This window comes from Trematomus bernacchii, unplaced genomic scaffold (assembly GCF_902827165.1).
Source record: "Trematomus bernacchii unplaced genomic scaffold, fTreBer1.1, whole genome shotgun sequence".
Lineage (NCBI taxonomy): Eukaryota > Metazoa > Chordata > Actinopteri > Perciformes > Nototheniidae > Trematomus > Trematomus bernacchii.
Window position 1 is genome coordinate 3,944,601 of NW_022987608.1, and position 20,917 is coordinate 3,965,517.

Consider the following 20,917-nt stretch of genomic DNA (forward strand, 5'->3'; position numbering starts at 1 on the left):
GGAAGTGGGTGTCATGAAGATAACCTGGGAGAATGTGCTGAGTGGGGCTGGATGTTCAGCAGGAAGGAAAGTGTGGTGATCAACAAGCAGGAACTCTCATTCTGTCAACTTCTTACCCCCTGCACACGCACACTGCAACCCCCCTAACCGTCATCTGTATTTCTGCCTCTGTCAGGCTTTTTTTCCTGACCAAAAACATACACACACACAGGAAGCGGCCCGTGCGGCTCCCAAATAAGCTGATGTGACATGCCTTCCTTTCCGATATTTCTGCGAAAGCTCAGGAGGGAGGCTGCAGCAGCTCTCTTCTTCTTCCTCAGCTGTAGCCGTGACAGTTCTTCTGTTAGAGGTTTTGCTGCACCGATGGTTGGAGACGCTGCCACTCTGGGCGCCATGAGTCGCTGTTGTGTGGTCAAAGTGATCACCATGACTGAGATACAACTTCTAAAGGTAGGGGGGAGGGCCTCAGAAACAGCACTGGCAAATCAGCTGTGCGTGGCTTTGTGTGCAGTTGTTTCTGCTTGCATGAGATAAATCGTCCGAGTTTTATAAAAGGCATGCACTTACAACCAGAATAAGTGAATAGCCACCGTGGAATGCAGATTCTGTGATCCGTTTGCTATGCCAGTCTTATCTTCCCTCGCATTTCACAACCTAGGGTGCGTGGTTACAGATATTTACTGGTCAGCAAAAACACTGTGAGCATGTCTGAGAAGGTTTCTTCCACTTTCATCTTATCTCCGTAGACAGGGATATTTCAGCATTGCTACTGTCAATTTGTCGTAGAATACACACATTTTGCAGAAATGAATCCTGAACCTCCTCTTAGGTTTTGTCCATAATTTGTTCAGCTTGTTAATGTCACCAACACCCAGTGTTTCATAAGTTTTAGGATTTTTCTGAAGTGAAAGAAGAACTTGGGCAAGACTGAAACTGAGTTAGGCAAGAGCTTTCCATTTTCGAAAAAGGAACACCTGGGAGTGTGTGTGACAATGGTGCAGCAATTTCAGTGGGACTAAAGAAATACAAACAGAGGACAAGTATGTAAGTTATACATATACATATTCTATATTACTACTGGAAAAAACATGTGTGATGCTCTTCACAGTCGAGCATCTGTTCGATTTGATCAACCTGCTGCATTCGTGTTTAGTTAAGATCCCTGCAAGAACACAAATTGTGTTAGTGAAAGAATTAGGAGAAGATTGATTAATACAGAAAGAGAGGAATAGGCTGTGCGCGTTGAACGAAGGCTTGTCTGGTTCAGACATCTTTATTTTACTGGTTTAAAAGTATCTAATGAGAATAATTAAGTTAGGGAAATGCAGCTAATCACAGTCAAGTTTGTATATTTTTACTGCAGGAAGGAAGTATGAACTGAAAACCAGACGGAGATTATGGTATTTGTCAAATCTTGTGAGACGTAATAAAGCAAACTATGCAAAGGTGCTACAAATACAATGTATTGACTGATTTCATTGCTTTGGTATCAGTGGATGGTTGTCTGTAGAGCCAGCAGAAGGTTTGCATGTCAGGAATAACTGTGCAAATGTGTGTAAATTGAGAGTGAACCTGTGACCTCTTCTCGAGCAGAAACCTCAAACACTGCCTGGATTGTTGGAGCAGGTGCAAGTATTGAGAAAGAGAAAAATGGTCACTACAATCCCAAACTTGATCCTTGATTGATTAAATTCTTATCTTATTCCGCGCCCCATGTGCACGGTTGGCATTGATAATTTTCAGCATGTCCTCTTCACACATACACAGGCCCGCCATTGTGGATGTTGGCCTCAGTGACTGAAGAACCATTACCTCTCAAATCTAATCAGATTCCCTTAAGTGGATAACAAGCGTGTCTCCGGCATTTACAGTAGTGAGAAAGCTGAAGTGAAACCAGGACAAACCTCTGTCACACAAAGCAGATGTGGCATCCCTGCTGCAGCTATCCATAGTGGAACGAAATGTTGATTGGCTAACAACTAGCATCTTGTTTGGCCTGGAGAAGACAGATAAGAGCTCTCAGTCACTACTGACAAGTTGAGTATTGTGACTGTTCTTAGTTTGGTGGATGAGCGGTGAATAAGGGCATCCAGTCTAGCCGAGGAAGACAATTTAATGGTGAGTTTCAGTACAATTCCACACTTGCTAAGGCTAAAAGTCCCTGTGGTTTAGCTGTGTTGGGCTAACCCTTCAAAAAAACCATTTACTCTTGCTAGCAATCTGAAACTGCAACATGCTACTTGCTAGCTGGCAACTCAGCACATTTGTGACTTTTAAGAGAATAATTAACACACGCTTGGAAACTTAAAAATCTAAATCACGAGCAGTAAACTGATTCTTTATTAAATTCCATCTGCGGTTTTATTGCGGAAGCCTTATTTGACCCGATATGAACAGAAGCTAATAGTGGCTAATATAAGCTAATTGTAGCAAACATAAGGTTTCTATATCTTTCAACAGACTCTTCTCCAAATGTTCTGTAACTGTAGCATAGTATTTTACCTTACTGTATAGCATTTAGCATGTCACGAAGTAGTTGAACTTGCCTTTCAGCTTAGTTTTGCTTATGCTTTCATTATTGGTGATTTTACTTTATAAATGAAACTTGGTTTAGTGGGATTTGGTAATGTGCTCTGAACGTGACATTGTAACTTAGGAGCAGACAGGGTAAGACATTTCTTTTTCTTCTTTAATATCACGTTTACAAATCAGTTACACATATTAAGTTAAATCCGTCCTCAAAATCCGCTAGTAAGACACCAGCATTGTTGCTTATCTGACCGTCTTAGACTTAATTGATTAGCTGAGGTCAAGCAAGGGAAGGAAAGAAACTGCCATAAAAAAGTTCCGACAAGCCCATAAAACACATTATTTTGACCAGTGAATAGAATACTTTTTTAGGGGAAGTTCAAAAAGAAATCTGGGTTAAAGACACGGATAATGTTAACATCAAGAACTGACATTAGACTAACATTATAATTCCACTGCTAACAATGCATATTTTATGAGTAAGTAATACTCTACAGGAGATAAACTAATTTTGAATAAGCTTCTTTGTGATTTGCAAACCAGGAAATAAGACGTTTTTCTAATGTAAATAATACAGCAATAAAGACTTCAAAATATTGCAGTTATTGTTTGGGAAACTGATATTACTAAAATATCTACAATGAAACCAGTGAATGATTGAAAAAAAGCTTGGTTAAAAATGGCATTAGAGTTATTTAAATCACCCATTGGGGAACAAGGGTCAATTGTGCTGCCACAACCCCTGGAGCAGGCAGGAGAGGAGGCTGGGAGCTGATCACCGATTGGTCAGTCAGACAGAAAAGGGCGGTCCGCATGAATTAGTGACAGACGCTAAAGGCAGATATCCTGCAGTGATCAAACCCTGGGTGATCTGACAGTCCAGTGTTTGAAGTGATTATCATGCTACGCAACATAAAGGCTTACCCCCAGCTTTGGGCCTAATTAGTTCACTTAGGACCCTTTATAAGACTTCGGTAGGGGACGGGGAAGTACAGACACTCACTGAGAAGTCAACAGCTCAACAGGATAGCAGCACATCTGGATCCTTAAGGTTGATCTGCTGCTACACCAAAACAAACCAATCTGAAGAAGAGAATGCCACACTTAACTGACTGCAGTTACTTCACCATGCGGGACGCAACCAGAGCTTCAAATGTAAGAATATCAACATTTAGAAACTTGGTTGAATATTTGGAAATCATGTACCAACGCATTTGTAAGGCTTTTATTACTGGTTTGTAAATGTTGACTGCTGGCTGGTTGTATCTGTATGTACTTTTGTATATTAATATGATATGAAAGTAAGCTAAAAAGTGTGCATTTTTGTCAACTTTGGGAAACACTTTTGCTATTGAACAAGATTTTCCGTCACAAACAAGTACACTTATATTTAAATACCATACTTCAGAAATGGCCTTCATGGAATCAATCGCACTTCTCATAAAGAAACTTGCTACACATTTAATTACATTTGCTGCCAAAGTGTCTAATAATGGGAAACACCAACCCGCAACTATGTCTCTGTTGAATCAGATCATCACAACCAACAGCTGCTGTAAAAACCGTGTGTGTTCCTAGTCGGCGTTGTTTTGGGAATGCTTGATCAACAGACTTTCTGAACATTTTGTTTGTTTTTGCTGTAGGTACAGAGCCACCTGGAGAACTCCAAGTACCACCTCCACCAGACCCAGAATCAGCAGGTCAAGCAGTACCTGACGTTGGGCTCCAAGCTGTCCTCTTCGACCGGGCAGGGCCACGCTATCCCGCACCCCCACGCCCAGGGCCAGTCGCTGGCCACCGTGCCCATCATGAGGAACGGACACATGCCGTCCGTGAGCGACGGCAGCAACCCAAACAGCCCCGTTACCCTCCTCAATATGGCCAATCATGACAGCGAGGTGAGTGGACTGATGGTGGAAACAAAGTGTCTGAATGTGAACTGGGATGTTTCTAAATATATGGAACTGAAATTGAGAAAAAGCCAAGAATGAAATTGCAACAAAGACATTTAACCACAGACTTGGTGACGGACAAAGTGTCAGTCATCATTTTTGGTATATGTCGCAACATTCTTGACACGTTTTCCTGTTACCACTCCCTAAATATTTCAGATAAAACCATTTTCTGTTCTGTTTAGCATGCGTCTTAGTTCCTCGATTTAATGTCTGTCATTTAGAGGGATTAATCATGGCAGATTCTTTGTAACCTGTAATATAATTCACAAGTAACCTTTTAAATTCTTTGTCTGGAGTACATCCAAGTAACCATCTAAACAAAGTGATGCCATTATTGATATCCTTCTCTCTCTGATGTGTTCATCAATCACTTCAGACAGCCTCTGATGAGAGAACCCCTTCAAAGGAAGACACTACTTTGATAACAGACAGGATTTTCCCACCAAAACTGCTAATTAACGTAAGACTAGTCGGTGGGGAACTTGTCGGTTATTGGATTAGTCTCTGGACAGTTCCCCCTCTTCCTTGTGTCTATTCTGATTTGTTCTATTTGAATGTTGAGATTTCAAAAAGATCAGACTTGGACAGCATTGCTATTTCGGTACAAACATCACAAGCCTGTCCATGAGTAAACTGAAATGACTGTTTTCTTTTAGTTTCCAATGGATGAAGTTATTGATGACCTAATCAGTCTTGAATCCGGTTTCAATGACGGAGGCTTGGATTGCATGGAGTCTAACCTTATGATGCAAAACAATGTAAGTATAAATCCCATCAACATATTAAACACTTTTAAATGTAAATGTTTTAATTGCATTCCTGCACAATCCTTTCGTCTTGTGTGCCTTCTTAGCTCACGTTATTGCAGTTATGCTCAGCGATTGACTTCTGTGTTTTTAAGTTGAATTGGGGACATGAAAGTGAAGTTTCCTCAACCCAATCTTTTGGGCGCAGGCTTGACTTGCTTGGGAAAAAGGGGACCTGTCTTAGTTTGGGGTCGGATTAAGTCTGGAGATGAGTCAAAGTTCAGTGGGGCTTAGCAACATTTCTCACATTACTCAAGAAGACCAACAATGCAGATTAAGTTAAAAAAGAGGATGTTTTTGCACATAGGGTAAAAAAGTTGGGACAAAAGAAGACTTTAAATGTATAGTGACTGTCTCACTGCAAGCCCTATCAGTGGCATTCATGGCCAGAAAGGAATTCTAAAACTCTGGGGGAAAAATGTGGGACAAGGGGTCCATTTGGCCGGGGAACATAGCAACACCTGAGCCAAATACAGGGAGAGTTTGTGGGATGGGAACCCTGGGAATCTGGCCTGACTCCTTAAATACAGAGGAAGACAGATTGGTGGACAAAAGACTCATACACCCTGATAAAGTGACACGCAGCCAAACACAACAGATACTGTGACAGAGTAGGAATGAGATGGGGGAGGAAAAGATAATGCTGGGGAGGGGTGAGAGATTTAGTTGGAGAGAGTTACTGAGCCATTGGATTGGGCTAATGCATACACTCCCTATGGGCTTGTTCAGAAATGATACCATGCTTAAATGGATCAATTCATCCTAATTAGTCATACAGTATGATGCATCACGTCGTTTCGCCGTGTCAACACATCCAGGAACATAGACGGGAGAGGGACTGAAGTGATTGAAAAAAGGAGTAGTAGGGGAATTGTTGCAATCTCTCACTTTGATAAGCACTTGTGTCCCCTCCTCCTCCTACTCTTCTCCTCCAATCTTAGTGAGATAATGAGAAAGACGCAAACTAAACCAACTGCCGATATCTGACATGTCTGCAGTTCCTTCTGTTTTGTTTCTTCTGCTTTTGCTTCCCATCTGCGACTTGCCATGCAGCCTTATCACGTTCACCAGCCTGGCAGTCAGATTTGACACACAAGTCTTGGATCAAATTGGCTGTGCGCATCGTGGAATGCATGGTGGCTTCTGTAGCCTGTTCCCATAAATACACAAATGCGAATTAGACACACATGTGTGTCAGCACGCTATATCTTGACATCTCCCCAGTCCGTGAAAAGACGCCATTATCGCAGAACCGATGCACGCTTTCCCAGACAGGAAGGGACCCGTAGGAAAACAGTTTTGCCTCTGTTCATGCAGTTGACCTAGCTAGCCTTTTCATCCAATGGGAGGCTATTTTCAACACAGAGGACATCTCTGTGTTAGGAGCACTTTCAAGTGGAGGGGTTTTGAAAAGGGTGAAAGGGTGGCATTAGCAGATCAAGGCACGAAGTCTGGACAAACCAAACCTCAGACGGCTGCAAGCCTCGGTTGGAGGTTAGGCTTAGATGGGGTAACGCTGGAGGACATCCCTTCATTGACCTGGTTCCAGCAAGGTTAAGTTCTTGTTAGTCTTTTTTCACTCTTTGTTATACAAGATGAGCAGGCACTGTCCTGCTGAGGGAGACATGTGGGTACTACAACCCCCTGCTGGGAGGGCCAGAGCCAGAGGCCTGGGGGCTGACAACCTTTCTCTGATCCCTTCTCTTGTCATTTTATGTCAATGACAAACAAAGCCACACAGCAGCTAAAAACAACTATTTGTGCTGTGGCTTTTGTTAGAGTGTGAAATGCAAATGCTTTTACATTACATTACATGTTAGACGCTTTTTTCCAAAGCGACTTACATACTCAATACTGTGGGCAATCCCCACAGGAGCAATTTGGGGTGAAGTGTCTTGCCCAGGGACACAACGACATGCTGACTACAGTGGGGTTTGAACCTGTGCTCCCCTGATCCCAACACCAACGCTCTATCCACTGCGCCACACGCCTCCACATGCGTCCCCTGTAACTGACCACTTATCTTTCTCTCCCCCCCTCTTCTCTGTCCTATAGGTGTCCCTCAGTGGCAGCATGCTGGATCTCTATGGGGGTGAACAAGGTATGAACGCCCCTAATGAGTCCCACATCTAACCCCAGAAAGCTCACTGTAAAAAAAGAATACTCAGGTATGAAATCATGCCATAGCTTTAACCTAAGAACAAAGCATTTAATAACATGCTCACATTGATGATCAAGTTAAAAACACACACATTTTGCTTGTTGGTTTAAGATATTTAGGAAACAAATAAAGGCATATTTCTTATAAATGTGCTGCAAAGTAAGGCAAAGGTGTTCGTTATTTCTAAAACCCAGTCCAATTGCGTGGACAGACAAATGTCGATTTGCGTCCTGTATTTTTGGAGAAACAGAGCCCTTTTTCTTTCAATGGTTCCACTAATAGACTGCAGAAACGTGTAGACTTTTTGTCACAGTGCAAAAAACATAAAAATACTAACAAAGGGCCCTTTAAGACATTTCTTATTAATGTCATGCATCAAGCAAAGTAGCCTAATTGATTTAGGAGATAGAAAGGATGCCAGAAGAACCCTTTACTCTCCACGGGTAAATAAGTCAATTGCCATCTGTTACGTTTGAGCGTGGGCAGAGAGGACAATTGGCTGTTACACAGACTTTAAATTGTCCTGATTGAATCAACAGAGACAAATTGGGAAATCCAATCTCAGGTCCCCAATTATGTAATTTGGAAGAATGTGAATACAAATATGGATGCACTGGCAAGTTTGTCCCCCATCCAGTGTAGTGAATTTGCCAAAGTGTCCTAATTACGGTAGTTAAAAAGTGATCCCCATTTTTGCGTCCACAATGAGCTTCAGACATGCTGGACGGGATATATTGGGCTTATTCAGTGTGTGTGTGTGTGTGTGTGTGTGTGTGTGTGTGTGTGTGTGTGTGTGTGTGTGTGTGTGTGTGTGTGTGTGTGTGTGTGTGCGTGTGTGCGTGTGTGTGTGTGTGTGTGTGTGTGTGTGTGTGTGTGTGTGTGTGTGTGTGTGTGTGTGTGTGTGTGTGTAAGGAGGTCAAACTAGTGTCTGGGGTGTGGGCTAATGAACGGGAATTCCACATTCTGGCTGACCCTGCCCCTGAACTCCCTCAAAACAACTGATTGTGTGTCTCCTGACTGGACCTTTTGTGGCGTTTTGCGTTCTTACGTTTTCTAAATTAGTGTGCGTTGCTAATAAATGTGTTCCCCTTCTCTCGACAGAACTTGACACAAGAGGGATGGCCAAAGAGAGACAGAAAAAAAACAACCATAATCTGAGTAAGTGTCTGCCGCCGCCTTTCAACTCCCTCACAGTATATCATCTTAAATGAGTTATAGCTAGCCTTTAGCGCAGCAGCCCACAATGTCTTAATTCACTTTCTCTTCTTCTGCTTGTTCAGTCGAAAGAAGGCGAAGATATAACATCAACTACAGGATCAAGGAGCTTGGGACGCTCATACCAAAGTCTAATGACCCGTAAGTTGCACAATCTGAATGTATTCATTGAAACAACAACCCTTCTTTGCTGCATTTGTCATGGAAATAACTGGAAGACCATTTTCTGGTGAGGAAGAGCATATTCAATTCAGAGCACAAGGACATTTTAAACGTTGTTCATTGAATTCAAATGAGTACTCAAGCACATTTCCGTCATATTTCAAGGGTGCACTTGAACTTCCATTGTAGTCGAAGCTCCACGAGCTGTACCTCCTCTCGCTGGGTCCCGGCAGTTCAGCGCAAAGCATGAATGATGAGGAAAGGGGTCAAATGCAAAGAAGCAGGCCAAGCCATTTGGAATCAAAGTTTGAAGCACAATTGGAACATGGAGATGGAGTGTGGCGCTGAATTGAAATCCACCGGCCATCTTTCCACAAATTGAACTTTGCTTTAAATTTAAATGGAAGGTTACCGTTGTCATCGCGCCATTAACACGAGATAAAGGAGATTATTAACGCTGATCACACCAACCTCTCATTCCTTTGGAAAGGACCATTTTACTACAGCTCCCCTTTACTTAAAAAGAAGCAATAATATCTGCAAAAGAACGACTTGCACTCTAGCACCTCAAGTCCAATACTCCATTTTCTCCTCCGTCTTCCTACTTAGCACTCACCTATTTTTACTCAAGGATTAATTTTACCGAACAAGGAGGTACGAGAATGGACTTTCCACATAGCTACTTAACTATTCTATTAAAATTCCCATTCCCATGTAATGTCCAAGGATGAATAATTGCCCCATGTAAATCACCTTTTCTTATTCATATCATAAAAGCCGAAAAAACCTCTGTGTTAAAACTTTCCCCCCCGTTTCTTTCTTCTCTTTTTTTACGGAGGATATTCTGCCGACATCAGGGGGTTCTGAATTAAAGGTTATCTTTTACATTTCTCCTTTCTGCAGAGACATGCGCTGGAACAAAGGCACCATCCTGAAGGCCTCGGTGGAGTACATAAAGTGGCTGCAGAAGGAGCAGCAGCACGCTCGGGAGCTGGAGAGCCGTCAGAAGAAGCTGGAGCAAGCCAACAGGAGACTTCTGCTGAGGATCCAGGTAAGAACATGGAACGGTCTACAAATCGGCATTTAGTTCACATCTTAAGAATCAAAAGTAGATTAAAGGTTACCTATTATGCAAAATCCACTTTTTCATGTCTTTTATAGATAAACATGTCCCCTCTGTGTAAAAAGATTCTGAAAGTTTCAGGAAAAAAGATTCATTCCTGAAAATTAGATTTTGGCCACTTTATGATGTCATAACGATGTTTTGTCTTGTGTAACCATTAGCCAATCACCAACCAAGGTAACCCCCCCCACCTTATCACCTGAATTTCCTCCTAGAGCACCATTGTGTTCTTTTTAACCAAATATCTCTCAGAGGGGCGTGGGGAGGGGCTCCTTATTTTCATCTAAAGTAACAGACACAGAATCAGCACTTTTGGAACAGGACTGAAACAGAGGGGATTATGGGATGCTGCAATGATCTGTTTGGTGTTTGGAGCCAAACACTTCAGAGACATGTTTTGTATATATCTGAGACATCTAATATATTGATGAAAAACAGTATAATAGGGGACCTTTAAATCAATGACATTAGCTAGGATATGCTGGGTTTGCTAATAATGGATTATGACAGACACCAGAGTTCTTCCTAAGAATTATGACTTTACTGAGACACACTGATGTCTTATTATCGATCTATTTTAAGCAGCTTCCTCCTGGCTTGTTTTATTATGCCAAAGATGAGTTTGGTAAAGACAGAGGACTCATTCTGACAATCCACCTGACTCATTCATCCCTAATTTCCACCTCCAAAGTTTTACAACCCCCCCAAACACCCTTCTGCTGTTGTTTACATGAGAGGGTCCTTCCACTCCCCCCATCCCTTAATGCTCAGTGCTAATTACCCAATGAATAAACACAATAAACCCAGCACTTTTCAGTGGGAAATAACCATATGCCAATGATGGGAAGAACACAACATCTGTTATCATCTTTAAAGATGACCAAGCTATCCGAGAAACAGTGACCACAACTGACGTCAAAAGGACAACAAACAAAGGTCAAACAGGGTATTGGATGAGTAGTTTCCATTTGAATTAAAGGTGTGTGGCAGTGTGAGAAATATCCAAAGTGTGGGTGGAATAAGGTGGGGGAATTTTCTCAACACTAGAAAATATTGAAATTATCTCTTACTCATGGTTTCTTTTCACTTTACTTTCCAGGAACTTGAGATCCAAGCACGAGCACATGGCCTCCTAAACATGGCTTCGGCGTTGGGGACGGTGGAGCTGTCCTCTCACCTCCTGAAGCAGCAGCAGCAGCAGCAGACGTCTCCCCAGGCCCAGCAGCCCCAGCAGGCCCCCATCTACCAGGAGGACCCTAACAGCGACTACCTCCAGAGGCTAGGGGGTCTTCCTGCCACCATCCCCAGTGCCGCCGGGCCCCAGGACCACATCCAGGGCGCAGACGGCTGCCCCACCTTCTCCGACCCGCTGTCCCACTTCACAGACTTCTTCAGCTCCACACTGAAGGAGGAGCACCGGCTGGACGAGATCCTGATGGACGACCCCCTGTCCCCCTTCGGCACCGACCCCCTCCTCTCCGCCGGATCACCGGGAGCCGGGTCCAAAGACAGCAGCCGCCAGAGCAGCTTCAGCTCTGGGGAGGACGAAGAACTATAGGTGCCTCTCTACAGGAACTCTCTTCACTGCTGTAATCCCCAGTGGGAAAGGCCATTTAAAGACAATACTGACCTCTCACTGGGTCCTTTAAAGGCCATGCTATTTTTAGGCAATAGCATAGGTCTCAGATATATAAACAAATATAAAAAACATGTCTATGAAGTGTTTTGGTCAAAACACCAAACAGATCACCCATTCTAGCCATGCCTCATATCCCTCTATTTCTCTTCCTGTTACAAAAGTGCTGATTCTGGGTATAAACAGGTCTCTCTTGAGAATGAGACCCTCTGTCTCAATGAGATTTTCACCTGTATACATTTTTTTTAAATTAAGCTTTTTTTTTTTTAAACTGAAAAAATAAATAAAATAAGAGGGGGCGGGGCTTATGCCGGCTCATGCGGGACCTGGCAGATACAGTCTAAAATGCTGCGGTGATGAAACACAAGGATTATTAGATCAAGGATTATTTCTGAAACAGTATGGAGCTCAAATCTTTCTTTCTTGCCGGTTATACCACAAGGTGAGTTCCTTTTTATATCCTGCTTCTTCACACACATGCTCTCTCCAGTACAGGTTAGCTCTGAGTGTTAGCGATGCTAATGTAAACACCGACCATATTACGTCCAAAACAGTCGGGCTGCTCCTGTTCCTCCATCAGCTCTTTTTTTTATACTTTGTACAGACAATGTTTCTCTGCCTCCCACATAGAGTGGGAACAGACTCACAAGAAAAAGGGAGACATGTATCAGCCTTTAATGTAAATAACTACTTTTTTTAAAAACACTGTGGTAGCTGTACACTGTAAATATGCAAAGTAATCACTGGAAAACCTGCCAAACTGTCCTTTAAAAACAAAAAAAGCAAAATACCACTGCTTCACAAAAGGATTGAAAAACAGTTGCATATGTGCCTTATCATTATCGTCTTGTACGGATGTACTCACCACGATGCCTAACCTTTGTTAGTCTTTTGTCTGTCTCTTTTCAGTGTTTTTGTTAAATAATGTATTTATATGTGTTTTAATCCATGTATTCTTGAAAAATATATATATTATTATCTAACATGTTATCTTTTTTATTCTTAGTAGGGGTGGGAAAAATATAATAAACCGCTTTTTTTGTTATACATGATTTTGACTTCCTGTTGTCATCTCACAGAAGAAATGATATACTTGAGGTGTGTATTAACACACCCTCGATACAAAATACACACAACATACGTTATACCAAAATACTACATGAACTCCACTTCAAAGGAGAAGAAAATAAATAATAATAATGATAATAAGAAGAAAAGGAAGTAGAAATGTCTAGAATTTGAAAAAAGCATTATTATTACAGTATTTTACTAAATCATACAATACAATCAATGTTTTATTCCAAAATACTACATGAACTCCACTTCAAAGGAGAACAAAATGTAACTAATGGAAATAAAAATAATAACATAAACATTACTAATTATACAATATACTAATAATACTTTATACTATAATAGTAGAGTTTTTTATAGTTGAGTTTTTTTAAATAATAAATAATAATAATAATGAAAGAAGAAGAAAGAAGAAATGTCTAGAATTCGAAAAAGCATTATTATGTTATATTATTACAGTAGTTTGTGTTCTACATTGAATGGAAGACCTTTTTCTCGCACAGTCTTTGAAAAACATACAATACATTTTCAGCATTGTACAAATGAGCAACATCTCACATATAATCGCTCTCTTTGCTGAATGTAAACTCAACACATGATGGTAGAAATATGATACAACAAGATGACCAGCGGCTGACCGAGTGTAAAAACATCTTGCTGGACGGCAGCAAGGCAGAGAGAGTGAACAAAGGCAGGAAAGTTTCACAGTGGAAGGTGAAGGGCCGGCTTACAAGATGGCTGATTGGCAATGAGTGGCAGAGAGGAGGGAAATTGGATAATAAAGACAAGTAGAAGAGGACTAATAATTCTTACGAGCCTACTGTGAGCTGATGAGCCCTCGAGGATGAATAACGGCGAGGCATGAAGAGCTGCTCTGAGAGCTGTTAGCTAAAGTTTCCTGTGAGGTAAGACCAGGGCCGCCCCTCCCTACAGGCCGATCACGCAGACTGCGTGGGGCCTCACCTCACGAAGGGGGCCTCATCTGAAGCGCAAATGCGGCGCACCTACAGTGTAAGCGCGCCCCCCCCCCCCCCCTGGGTAAGACGCATCAAGTGATCCAAACTGCAGGAAACTGTTGATATCATTAAAAAAGTTTGCTGAAGAAAGTTTGTTTGTGACACAAAACTTTGACCTCATTACGATCATGAATCTGATTTGTGTATTCATTCCAAATTCATGCATTAATAATACAACAAACACACGAGCGCCGATACTTCCCAAATGGATTTTCTCCAAATCAAAGCTTCTCTGAATTAATGTTTAAGGGTGTGTTTCTCTGTAATGAAATCAAAACATTCCTCGCTTCTTTTTACCCGCAAATAAGGCCCGAACCAATCAATCGCGCTCTACAGAGAAAAGTCCAACTACAAAGCGGTGAGTGATGTTTACGTGTAATTGGCCAAAGCAGTTATGGAAGGTAAATATGGATTTCCAGGAAAGGGTATCTAAGAAAGAGTCAGCATGATTACAATTTCAAAAGGCTCAATTTACATTTTGTAATTCAATGATTTTTTTTTCTCATCTTACCCAACTTGGGAAAAATACACAAATCCAATTAGCTGGATGAAAGTCAGGGGTAGATGAATACAAATACTCTCAACCTTAATGGGAGTATTGACAGAAATACTATTTTTTTCAAGGCTTACCTCAAGAGACAAAGCCCTGAAAAGTCAGATTAAACTTCCTCACATTAATTCTTCCCCATATCAAAGGCCATCATGGACAAAGTTCAAGGCCAGTTATGTGCAGGCTTCAAAAGGAAATGTGGTCGGATGAGGCAACGGTGACATCAGAACAAGCGACTTTTTATTTGGAATATCGCAGCTCATCAACCCACGCTTTCGGAGACTCACAGGAAAAAGTGTCTACAGTGGACTAAGAAAGGTATCAGATAGCACTGTTATGTTAGAGACATTAGCTGAGAGGAAGACGTACATTTAAACATGTAAAGAAAAATTTGGGAACGTTTGTAATCCTTCTCACTCTCTCTCACGTCCCCCGAATAAGAAACAGATTTCAGCTATGCGCCCAAAAATGAGCACCTTGTAAAAATAATCTTTCCACTTTTTGTGTGTGTTACTAATGCATGCACAGCAAAATGGTCTCCTAAAAATAATGACCTCACTCTTAGGATAACAAGCTGGCTGCTGTGTCATATTTCAAACAGCAGGTGGCAGCAGTGTGCTGTGCTTATTCATCAAAAGTAAACCCAAATCAGAAGAGTGGTACAACATGTGTGGTGGATTATTTAAAACAAAACACAATCAAGTAAAAATAAAAAGAGTATAACGAGACTACTTGCACATACTGTATGGCGTAAGTTCCTCTGCAGTATATGCTAAAAGTCTGTAGGTAGTTCCTATACTTCCTGACAAATCTAAAGAAGGCAAGTGATGTTGTGAAGCTCACAGTGGAGTCGTTCTGTCACCAAAACAACGTTGTCAGGCCTCCTGCCACCCACCAACACCGACACGCCACTGAGGAGGAGAAGCTGTCACCTGTGCACATGCCACAGCTGCCAGAGAGCTACAATACACTCACCTGTCGAGCCTGCCATTGGCAACTCTTAATCACCTCCTGCTGAGGTGACTCACTTCTCACACACACACACACACAGGGCCCGCACGCACATACACACACACAGGGCCCGCACGCACACACAAACAAGCCTAATCAAATGTGCAAACACACACAGATATGCATACACACGCGCACAGGTGTGTATCTCACACAGCTAGCGGAGGGAAAAAAATACCCACCTAAAAGCCCTCATCAGTATCTTGGACTGTGACAAGACTTGTGCACAAATTAAGTGAAATTTGAGTGGGAATAACAATATGACAGGCGGCAGGGAAGCACCAAACATCAAGTGTCATATCTATTTTCAGCCAGGAATTCGGAGCGGTGTGACAAACAACACCGTGCTGCCTCTCAATCAGTCAGCCTCGCTCCTGGAAATGTGGCAAACTAGGCGTCGGTTGGAGTTTTAACTCCAGGGAGACAATAGGAAATGATCTGAGGTCGAGGTCAAAGTTAAAATAGAAGAGGACAACATTTAATTTAATTTATGAGGCGTGTGGCGCAGTGGATAGAGCCTTGGTGTTGGGATCAGGGGGTCACAGGTTCAAACCCCACTGCAGTCAGCATGTCGTTGTGTCCCTGAGACACTTCACCCCAAATTGCTCCTGTGGGGATTGCTCACAGTATTGAGTATGTAAGTCGCTTTGGATAAAAGCGTCTAACAAGTGACATGTAATTTAATTTCCTTTTTATTTGTTCCATTCATGGTATGCACAACTTAATGTATAACAATTATTTACAACACATTTCTCTATAAACAAACCATACCTGAAAAGGAGCAGGGAGAAGAACATAATCTTATATTACCTGCCCCTTTCTAAAAAATAATAATAAATAAAAATAGATGGTCTGTCCTTCATATTTTCTTATTCACAGCCAATCAACAGTATCGTGGGAAAATAAGAGAAACACAAAAACGTACAAAAAATAAATACTTAGTTCCCACTTGACAGTTAACGGAAAGAAACAAAACATCACATGTACAAGGAAAAGTGAAACATCTGAGTCCTACTGGAGCATCATATGTAATGATAAGGAGCAACATCTCTGCATGTTAGTAATTCCTCCCATGATTCTTTCGGGCATCGGCCTCCATGCTGCTTTTATTAAAGACCACACCCTGCCCAGCGCTCCACAAACTCCCACGTCACTAGACGAGGCCCCACGTGCATTAACGATGGAACACAAGAGAAGTGAAAAAACGAGTGGCTGGGCCTTCTCGAGATGCTATAAAATTAATGCGATTCCCAGAGTTTTTATGAATCGAGCCAGATGCCAAATACATAACTTCAAACAAATTGACTTCCAATTATTGGTGCGGCACACCACTTCCAGATGTGCAACAGATGGGGCCGGGGCGACCAAAGGTGTCTCAACCCGCGCTTTGTGTTATTCCGCAGTAAAACGGCAGTACAGTTGTATGTGTTTTAAATCACCGTGGGCTGTGGGCTGGAGGTGAAGGGAAGGACAGAGGGATAGCACAGGCAAAAAAATAAAATGAAAGCACATCATTAGGAAAATGTAAATGTACGCAGCACAGACAGTGGAGCTCCATATGTAGCATTACTACAGCCTGATATTATGTAAAGGCAGATGAGATGCTGAGGCTGAAAGCTGGAGCTGTATCAAGGAGGTGGGGGATTCACAAATGTAAATGTTAATGTGATCTCTGCTGTATCTCACAGTGCTGGGATTAACTGGTAAAAAGGAACAATTATGGGTCTCGCTTTTTTTGTGCATATGTTAATAGCTTACAATATCCTTGCATGCATAAAGTACATTAGATATGATTAGAAGATATCCACAATACGTAGCTTTATAAACTAGAAGGTTTTACAATAAGTAGCATTGCACTCTGTTCAATTGTTCATAAAGTCTCTGCCTGGAAACTTTCCATAATTTGATTAGTCACTGTGAAAGCTACATAAAAGTAAAACAAATGTGATTCCGAGTGAGAAAAGTAGCTGAGCACGGACTTCTTTTCACCGTGCAGGAAACTAATAGAATATCCAATAGTGCTACGGTGTCCTGGGAGGGTCATGGCTCTGATCCCATTATTACCACAGACTTGGGCCCCGAGGGATCCAAAATGGCGTGTGTTTTTCCCAGAGCCCATAGTGAAGCAGTCCACTGGGGCCCTATCTACTTAACTAGCAGTCTGCCTGAGCACCACAGGTCCCCCCCCCCTCTGATCCTGGGGGCCAAAGAGCCTCTCCACGTATCTCAGGCTGTCTATTCAAATACAGTGGAGAGCGGGGAGCGTTTTGCTCGGCCACCGTACCTCAGAGCTGCTTTTAATTCCCCCCGCTCTGGCTGAGTTGTATGCTAATCCAACTAGCGTCCCTCTGTATGCACACACACTCCAACACACACTTTAACCTTGTGTAATCTGGGTAACCTTGGACTGAATGGAAGCGGCTGGAGAGTGGTCCCCAAATGGTTTCAAATTCAAAAATAGGCAGGAAACCCCTTTGCTGCCCCTACAAAATAAAACAAAAATAGTTGCTACTTAGGCTAGTTTTCCTCTGTGTTTAGGGATGCAGCTGGGTAAATGTTTGCGCATGGGGGTGCTGGGTGTTGGGGGAGTGCATCATGATCATCATTAGCAGGGGATGATAATTGGCGCCGTGTGGACCCCTGCGTTTGGGTTCTCTGATGGGCATCTCGTCTGCATTATTCATTCATTTTACCTCACTCCTATTCTCCCTCCCCTGATCCCTCTCTCGACCCGGGCCTTTGGAGCCGGACTCATCTATTATAGATGGGTAATTGTTTATTAAATGCAGGCCTGACCCTATTATGCCTATTACCTATGTGCTGCACATCATTGTGGCGGTGTGTTTTTTTTCCATATTCCAGAAGATCTGACAATCCCCTGTCGTGAGGCCGCTTTGGCAAGTGTCAGCATTCATGGCTGAGGATGGAGAAAGAGATAGAGATAGAGATGGGGAAAGAAGGGAACGCCGGCAGGGAGGAGAGGATGATGAAAAATAAAGCCAATGCCCGGGCGGCTGCCACTGGCCAGAGAAGAATCTCTCTGCTTCTCCTCCAAGGCTCGGTGGATGGAGGCAAAGACAAAAGGGTGAGCTAAAGAGACACTTTGCTTCTCATTACACTGACTCCTAATCTACCTCTGCTCTATCCTGGGCAATCCCCGCTCCGGGCGTTTGGAGGCTAACGCTTCAAACCAGGCAGTTTGTCCAAAGCGGATTCATTACCTTAGATAGGACTAGCAAAAATGTCACATTTAAAAAACTCACACACAGGGACAAACGGACACTAGAGGTCAGTGTTGTAGCAGAGTTCAGATGCGCCTCTCTTCTCAGACAACAGTGAGCAGACACAGACATTACAAAGGATAGCAGCAAAAATAATTCAGGTAATGGAAATGAAATGATTAAGTTCAGTTAATTACTCGGTAGCTTAGGCAAATCAGCTTAACTTATATCAAAATCATCATTTCAGCCAGAACGGCAGATTCTCCGAGAAAAAAGATACCTGGCCAACATGTACTTGCACCACTGTATGTAAAGCAGGATCAGGATAATGGATTAGATCTCATACATGTGGCAACGACGAAAATAAACGTGCTATGAGCATTCAGAGCTGGGGGAAACACGCAGGGTCCATTTAGAGCTACAGATGGTTCGGGTGCTTGGTGACATGTTTCTTTGTCAAGTATTCATATCACCTCGGTATCACTTGGCAGTCTTGCTAAATGCCAACTTCCTGTTTGGGGAAAACTGTTAAAAGTGTTCGCTCTCGTACTGTCAAATAAGTCAAAATACTCAGTGAGACATCTGTACAACACAACACAGAGGAGAAAGGGAAAACATGGCCCGGGTTGGATGTACTGCTGTGCTGCGGTATGATGTAGTGATCTGCATGATGGCATGTCACTGGTTATTGGCTGGGTTGAGAGTGATTAACATGGGGTGTTAATTAGTGGGTCGTCAGGAGTGGGTGTGTGGCTAACGACACGGCTCCGAACAGCTCGGTCACACATAAACACACGGCGCAGCTCAGGCCTTCTCTCACAATTAAAACGAATTTCACAATTAGTGCCGAGGAGAATAATTTAAATTAAATCTCTTAATATGTTAGTTAATCAAGAGCTGGAAAGAAGATACTGGGAATTAAATAAATCCTACGGAAACACAGGATCTGGGGACAATTCAAAGAGCATTGTAGGAATACTATAAAGAAGGCATTGCAGTCTCCATTTGTAATTAGGTCAAATGATGGCTTTTGAGGAACAAACACAGAACATGCTCAGATCAGTCAAATTAAGCTGTTTAGTGAAATAATACAAATCATACACTTCATATTTGTTACCCTTCATTATGTGTTATTTACTGATAACAACAACAGAAGGCAAGAGTGTTGCCATTTAGAATTACTGGACAAAAACACCACAAATGTCACTGTATTGAGTGGACTACAAAACAAAATCTTAAATTAATAATAACATTAAAAAAATGGCTTTTCAACAAGTGCAAATCAGTGACGCATTAGTGACAATCTTTTTTGCTAATTTAACAGCACTCGTACAGAAATAGAGGCAGTATCTCCAGTAGCAGATTTGCCGTAATGCTGTTGAGTTGATTGGAAGAGTGAGAGGAGAGTGAGTAAGAAGAGAGGAGGGGAGTGAGTGAGCCGCCTCCTCTTCCCAAAGCTTTATTTATTCCTCCAGCATCCAGCCCACTGATGAGGCAGCTACACACACCCTCAAAGCCTTCCCCACAATGAGCTGCTGCTCTTTCAATGGGCTTATCTGTTGTGCTGCGTTCAGTAAATAATGCCTCGCCTGTCAGGGGCCTCGAACGCATCATCCACGTAGCTAATGCTATGTCGGGATTAGCGATGAAGGCTCGTCACCGTCGACGAAATGGGAAACAGTTTACAGGACCCTCCGCCCCGAGAGGAACAAATAGGATGTAATTAAGGAGACATGAGGAGGTGTACACACACAAACACATGCTCTCACTTTAACTACGAATGCCTCTTTCTTAGAGCTTTCCCCCCCCCCCCCCCCCCCTCTTTACATTATGGAATTTGTCATGTTCAGTTGCAGCTGTCATAGCTAGAACAGTGTGCGCTAATGTGTGTAATCTGCTTTGCAACACATCAATTATGATGGATATTGCTCCAGCGCCATGCTTCCAGGGTTTTTATACAAGCCTGCAGGGGAATCAGTCTTTTCTTGTTAGGCAACCTGTTTAGTAAATAATGATCCACTTTGAGCGCGGCTGACGGCGTATAATGCGATGTGTGTGTGTGTGTGTGTGTGTGTTTGTACACATGCCGTGTAGCGTGTGTGTGGTGCGCAAGGATCAAGCCGACTAGATCAAAAAACACTTACGCATTGGAATTCAATCATGCTGTGTGTGCGAGTGTGTGTGAAAAACCATGTGGAAACTATAAATATTATCAGTGACTTGTTAAAGTATTTCCAGAGCTGTGTGAGCTAACAAAGAGGAAGAAAGTTAAATATTTAGATTTTACACTGTGTCAAACTGAATTGAATTTTCTCCAAATCAGGTTTTACCATTTTTCTTTCTTGAAGGATGCTTCAGGGGTTCACTTCCTTGTCATAAATTATGTTTCTCCACCTTGCTGTTTCCAAGACAGGGCAGCAGACACCATGGAGCGAGTGGCACAGATGTAATCTTCTAC

At 42.4% G+C, this 20,917-nt stretch overlaps 1 protein-coding gene across 6 annotated transcripts; it reads left to right on the top strand.

Moving 5' to 3' along the window:
- The first annotated feature begins 231 nt into the window (after positions 1 to 231).
- Positions 232 to 11,707, top strand: tfec (transcription factor EC). 6 transcript variants are annotated; one of them, XM_034131228.1, is made up of 8 exons: positions 232 to 450; positions 4,173 to 4,427; positions 5,141 to 5,242; positions 7,346 to 7,391; positions 8,553 to 8,609; positions 8,732 to 8,807; positions 9,732 to 9,879; positions 11,051 to 11,707. In XM_034131228.1, the coding sequence occupies exons 1-8, from the start codon at positions 250 to 252 to the stop codon at positions 11,507 to 11,509; spliced, it is 1,344 nt and encodes a 447-aa protein (XP_033987119.1). In that variant the 5' UTR covers positions 232 to 249; the 3' UTR covers positions 11,510 to 11,707. The 6 variants fall into 6 exon arrangements, with proteins under 6 accessions (XP_033987119.1, XP_033987124.1, XP_033987122.1 ...); XM_034131233.1 differs by lacking the exon at positions 232 to 450 and adding an exon at positions 950 to 1,040 and having other exon boundaries at positions 11,051 to 11,706; XM_034131231.1 differs by lacking the exon at positions 232 to 450 and adding an exon at positions 956 to 1,044 and having other exon boundaries at positions 11,051 to 11,706.
- The last annotated feature ends 9,210 nt before the right edge of the window (positions 11,708 to 20,917 follow it).

What these genes read in the sequence shown, in the direction of transcription:
- tfec (XM_034131228.1), top strand. Translation starts at nt 250, where the DNA reads ATGCCTTCCTTTCCGATATTTCTGCGAAAGCTCAGGAGGGAGGCTGCA. An exon ending in TCTCTATGGGGGTGAACAAG is followed by an intron (nt 7,392 to 8,552) that starts GTATGAACGCCC and finishes TTCTCTCGACAG; the next exon opens with AACTTGACACAAGAGGGATG. An exon ending in ATACCAAAGTCTAATGACCC is followed by an intron (nt 8,808 to 9,731) that starts GTAAGTTGCACA and finishes TCCTTTCTGCAG; the next exon opens with AGACATGCGCTGGAACAAAG.